This window comes from Agelaius phoeniceus, chromosome 6 (assembly GCF_051311805.1).
Source record: "Agelaius phoeniceus isolate bAgePho1 chromosome 6, bAgePho1.hap1, whole genome shotgun sequence".
NCBI lineage: Eukaryota > Metazoa > Chordata > Aves > Passeriformes > Icteridae > Agelaius > Agelaius phoeniceus.
In genome coordinates this window covers 3,801,928-3,807,927 of record NC_135270.1, presented here as the reverse complement: position 1 = coordinate 3,807,927, position 6,000 = coordinate 3,801,928, and the positions used below count along the sequence as shown (strand labels likewise).

The 6,000-nt window shown below is 38.3% G+C and overlaps 1 protein-coding gene across 2 annotated transcripts in view; it reads left to right on the top strand.

Annotated features, from left to right (window-relative positions):
* Window positions 1-211: 211 nt before the first annotated feature.
* Window positions 212-6,000, top strand: part of LOC143694288 (uncharacterized) — a 71,498-nt gene continuing 65,709 nt past the window's right edge. Inside the window, exons 1-2 of one of the 2 annotated variants that reach the window (XR_013182645.1) lie at window positions 212-343; window positions 1,131-1,240. Coding sequence is in view for 1 of the 2 variants with exons in the window: in XM_077179514.1 (XP_077035629.1) it covers window positions 2,062-2,117 (56 nt within the window). In the remaining variant the exon portion in view is untranslated. Of the gene's footprint in view, window positions 344-1,130; window positions 1,241-1,626; window positions 2,118-6,000 lie in introns of those variants that run through there. The other variant, XM_077179514.1, reaches the window with a different exon arrangement.

Below are 6,000 nucleotides of genomic sequence, written 5' to 3'. Positions count from 1 at the left end.
CATTATGTGAGCATTGTGATTAATCTTATGAATAAATGACTTTATTTAAAGTGTCTACTACTTGTATTTAGGCTATGACAGAAAGACTTTTATGTACAGCATCCTGCTTTTTCTTTGTGTCATATTACTTTAAATAACTTTTCTTTTTCTGTCAAAACTTAGTGTTCTTTATAATGCTGATGTAGTATATTTTTGTGTACTTAGGGCTGCATGAGTGTTAGTCTCCTGCCAGTTCATTAAGGTGGAGGGGATAATCTCCCAGCCAGACAAAGGAAGATATTGAAACTGAAGAAAGCAGCCTTGAGGATTTTGGTCATGGTGCTGAGTACCTAGTTCACTGGAGGTCAGCAGTGCACTGTCTTGTCTTAGCTCTCAGTGTAGTGCTTCACAATATTAACCAAAACAAGGACAGAAAAATAACCCTGCTTTGTTTTCAGCAGAGTCAACAGGTCTGTGTTCTCTCCATACTTGATCTGAGTCTGTGCATATTCATCTATCTGTACAGGAATGTGCATCTCACCCTGTGGAAAGCAGCAGATACAAGTGAAGCTTCACCCCTTGCTCATCTGAGCTTTTACTGGGCCAGGGGCTTCCACTGGACATGGATTATTTATAACAACACAGGTTTACAAGGTGGCTGGATAGTAGCAGAAAGAAAATGTTCCAATACACACATGTCATTTGTTGAAAGTTTACTTGCAGATCTTGCTCCTTAGCATGTCCACTGAATTAGAAACTTGGACTTATGACACAATGCAGGGCTTTCTTCTGGTATGGAATTGAAGTTTGACCTGAACTTCAGTTTAGGATTTTGAAATGGATTCATTCTTCAATTTAAAACGAAGGAAAAGGGTCACATAGTAAATTATTAGGGAAATTAAAAGAACTGTTTTCTGTGGAATACTCAGTAATTAGTCCATCCCTCTGAATGCATCAAGTACTATTAAAAGTAATGACACTAACCATCACAGCATTTAGGCATAGATTACATTCATAAACAAAAAAGAAAATGCTGTTCTAGCATGCCATGAAGTCTGCTTTGACAAGTTAATCCAGTATTTATTTAATTAAACAATGGTAATAAAATATTTAATTGCAATTTAAGATTTCTATTTCTGTCATCCAACCAGGTGAAAAATTCTCAACTCAACATATGTCCAGCAATGAAAATGCCTCAAGCACATCAAATACCAGCCCATTATCCAGATGAATGAAAGAAACTGAGCTGCCATGTTCACAGGTATGAAATATTTAATTCTTTTTCTGTTCTTTGAGTCTGAAGCAAAAGGGAACCAGCCCTCTCCTCCCCCAGCCCAGCCCTGTTTGTTTCTGAGGAATGTTCATCAGCTTCCTAGTGCCAGCAGGCTACAATCACCAACTACTAATTAGTTTTAGATCATGATATTGGTAATGAGGCTTGAGTTTCTCTGAGGCACCAGACTGAGCTTGACTCAAGTTTATTTAGTTAGTTATTAAGAATGTTATTGTGCAGTATGAACAGTTTGAGCATGTTTAATGCCAGATATTTGTATTTCATTTACTGGTATCACACACCATTTTAAAACTGGTTTTGTTGATAGAACAGCTGATTTTAAATGAACTTTCCATTTAACAGGGACAGTATTTGTCTCCTTGTTACTCCAATTGTTTGATTACTCTCTAGGACGTGTTTACTACTCAGGCAATTATCTAATTACCTGAGGTAAGAACAGGTAATTGGGGGAGTTTTTAAATGAACTTCCTGTCCCATGGCCTCTCTAGGAGGTCTGTTCATGGTCTCATGTCAAGTGCTGCTGTTTTTGCAAGGTGTAAAATTCTCTGCTGAGTGTTTCCCAAACAAGATTTTCATTTGTTGGAGCTGCCAACTGTGAGGGGTAGAGAGAACAGATCAGTTTGCACTTCATGTAGTGCTGTAGTCAGGTGTGAGGTTAATTTGTATGTTCCCAAAAGTTGGCCTCAAAATCCTTTCCACCATTAAGGCAGAGAAATACCATTATCCAGGAGATGATAACAAGTTCTGTGGAATGATTTCATACCTGAAGCTGTATTAGGGAGGAAGAAATGAGACATTTCAGCATCTACATGAGGATCTCAGTTTGGTTCCACCTTTCTATCTGGTAAGTTTTCACTGGAGGATTGTGTTGAATGGGTAAAACCATGAAAAATGCCAGGTCTGTTTCCTTGTACCATTGTGTACTGGAAGTAAGACTAGAGAAGGCAGAAATAATGTAACATGTTTCCTGGCATGCTGTCTTTGCTCCTGCTAAACATTGCAGGCCTTGTTTGACCTTCAATCCCTTAAAAGCACCAACCCACTGTCAGAAGATGATGGAAGAATGCAGCATATTGAAACATTTTGGATTTTATGCTTTTTGTCTTTTCATGGCTGTCTTCTGCTTTTCTATGTTCAGTATTTTAGAGTAAAAGCCTGGATTTTATTGAAACTCCCAAAAGATCAGATGTTTAAAGACATCATTTTGGTCACATGTCTAAGTTGCAGTTCTGAAAATGCTTGCAAGTGCTTTCTGTTGGCATGTGGAGTCCATTTTTTGCTTGTTTTTGTAGTTGAAAGCTCCCCAGTATGATTAAAACATTCTCAGTTTTGACAAACTGAGCACTAGAAACTGATGGATTTGTTATTCTTTGGAGTAAATATGTGGATAGCAGGTTTCAAGGCATTTGTAATTGTATTTATGCTATCAAGAAAACGAGTGCTATTTCTACATTCCATTCAAAAGAGAGCATCTGTCTGAGATGAAGAATACTTCAAATTTTTGTTTTGGCTTCCAGTAAAATTTCTCTCACCAATAACAAATGTAAGAATCATGAATGATATGCTGTGTTGCTCTGTCAAATGTGATCGTTCCACTGGGCCCAAGAAACCTTGAATTATTTTCCTTGTAATAATGCAGCTTCTGCTGAATGTGGGAGAATAGTTTCCAGCTTGCTTCATAATGCTTTCTTTGGGGAAATGGAAGACATGGATTTGAGCTCCCTCATTCTGAGGAGAAATCAAGGTTGAACTTTTTATTTCATAGGTGACTGCTAGGCTCTTCTATGAACAATAGTAATTTTTCTTCAATTGTGTTTTGCCTTTCTACTTCCAAATAAAAAAATATACAAACACTGACTGTTTCAACATTATGATCAGCCCAGCTGAAGCCTAGGGATATCAGGATATATCAGTTATAATGAAAATATAGGTTCTATGTGATTGAGGACCTAGGCTATCCTGGGTTTTGGGCCAGCTGTGTCGTCCTCTGCTCACCAACTGTATTTCATGGGAAGTTTGGTTTAAAATATGCTGTCCTTGTATCATGATTGTAGAAAACTTTTCTTTTTTTCTTTAATGTAATGGGGGGGACAAATCTATTCAAAGGTTGTATTTTATAAACTGAAATTGTCTACAGTAAGTAGAATTTGAGGGTAATGGCATTAGAGTATGATAATTTCTGAGTGACTGTGCCCAGCTGTGAACTTTGATAATTAGGAAGAAACCTTGAATCAGGAGCAGATTGCTTCATAGCTTTTGATTGAGCATGTTCTCCAAACTTGCTGATCAAACATGGGATACATCCCAATTATGAAACACTGGAATCTGATGAGAAAGATCCCAAGATTGGCAGAATAACTTCTCTCTAATTTTACCAGGCACTGAAGTGAGACTGACAAGCCTTTAATTTCCAGGATCTTCCTTCTCACCCTTCTTGAACTTTTGCCACTTTTCAGTCAGGTGGAAGCTCTGTGGACAATGAAACCATCTCAAAAGCAAGGAGAGAGGTGCTGCAATCCCATCAGCCAGCTCTTGCAGTGCCCTGGGATGAATCCCATTGGGCCCCATAGGAAATGAGGGTGAAATAGCAGAGTTTGCTTGCACTCCCCATGGTCAGCTGACATTTCCTTTTCTTCCTGGAAGCACATCATGCACATGGCCATTTTCTCTATTTCTGCCACACCAATTTTCTGCTTCCTTTTCTCCTGGCAATATGAAATGATTGCAGCTTGCCAAGGTGCCAATAACTGTGAGCCAGTTCAGTGAAGAGCTGGTGCTTTATAATTTACACTTGCCATGTGCCTGTGTGTCACACAACATCTCTCACAAGAGGATTATGGTGTGCTTCAATGACAAATGCATCACTCTGTGCCAAACTCCTCAAAGCTTGGATTTCTGTACTTGTTTGGAAACAAACCCCTTACTGATGGTGATGGGTGTCTCAAGCCCTCTGCTAGTTTCAATTCTCTTGAGCTTGTCTTGATGTGTGAGAAGTGCAGATCATTAACTTGTCAGTCAGGCAAAGGCAGTATTGCTTTATATCCTTCTAATTATTTTAAGAAAAGAAAAAAAAGGATTCTGTGCACACATTTGTCCAGTGAACTTTTGAGGGTAAAGTAATCTTTGACATCTGGGAAGTAAGACACAGCAGTGTAATAGCATATACTGCTTCTTGGAGGAGTTCTGCTGACTTTTATCATAAAGAACCTATTTAAATTGACTCTGAAAATTGCTTTGTTTTCCTATGAGCTACCTAAAGGTATGAGGAATTTCTTTTTGTAGCTTTCTTGCCCTTGGTGTGACTATGTTGAGTGTCACCAGTCACCTCCTTATTTGCCATGTGCCTCAGCACAGTTGCCAGGAGTATCTGCTCCATGCCCTTACAATATTTGGGTTCTGCTGTGCCAGTGTACTAACTCATGGAAACTCTCTGTTGGTGTCCTCAGTTTCCCAGTCTTGGGGAATGATTTCCTTTTGGTTTAATGTGGCAAGAGGCTTTACAATGAAGAACAGACTGGCACCTAAAAGCTGTTTTACCTCACTCAGACCCAATACACTGATTTATTAGGGAATTTTGCCAATGGGTTTAGCAGAGTGTGAGACACCAGTGAGACATAATGGTAGCTATGTCTCAAGATATCTCACTTTTTATCTCAATATCATTAAATCCCCCTCCCCCACCCCCCAAATATTTTTGTAAATAATTACAATAGAGAGCTTTGAAGAGGTGAGGATGTGAAGGACAGTGGCTGAATGCCATTTCTGGCTTCTTTGTTGTTTGAAAATGCAAGGAAGTTCATGTCTGGCTGAAAGGTAAAGCTGAATGCTCTCTTAGTTGGAGATACTCTGTGTTTTGCTGGCCCTGGATTCCTGAATTGCTATCTTCTTCCTGAGAACCTGTAAGATAATCCACTTCTAAAAAGTAGATTTTAGCTTGTTTTGTCCATCTTTTGGATAAAGAAGTAACTTTGCTTTTTCCTACTTTTTGTTAATGTGGCTTTTTTTGGCATGTAAGTACCTTTGTTTTATCATGTGGGAAACAAATGGGAAAAATACACTTTCTTATAGATATTCTAAGTAAATTTCAGATCTTTTTGTGTTTGTACATCTCAGGTGGCAGGTATCATATAACATGAGATACACTTTTTAATAAGAAAAGCAAAATAAGCGTGAATTAATCCAAATTAAGGCCAAGGGAGAAGAACTCAATTATTATCTGTACTTTGATTTTGTATTCTATCCTGAAGTTCCACTATAGCTGAGTGACATGCTCACAGTTAAAGGCAGTTTTGTGCAACCTATTTAAACCATTTTGAAAAGGAGTTTTCTAGTTGTTGAAATGGAGATGGATGCAGTTCATTTGACAGTGCACTCTGGAAGATGTATAAATGCTCAAGCAGAAACTCCAGTGTACAAGTAGTTATGTCCAAGTTTATGCCATGTCATAGCACATATCAGCACTGGTTTTATGGGCCTGTGAAAGAAGCCAATCTTTCAAGATATTAATTGTTGATCCACTCAATCCCAGGCTTGTAGGCCAATGCTCCCTTCTCCTCTCTGTCCTTTGTCAATTTTACAGGTAGAATTCTCTTCCCTCAATCTTTGTACCCTAGGAGTTGCGTCTGTTGAAATTAAGAGTTGTAAAATAAACATTGCTTGTCTTTTAAAAAACAAAAACTACATCAAAAGCAAAACAAACCTGTCTTCACCTTGTCAATTGACTAAAA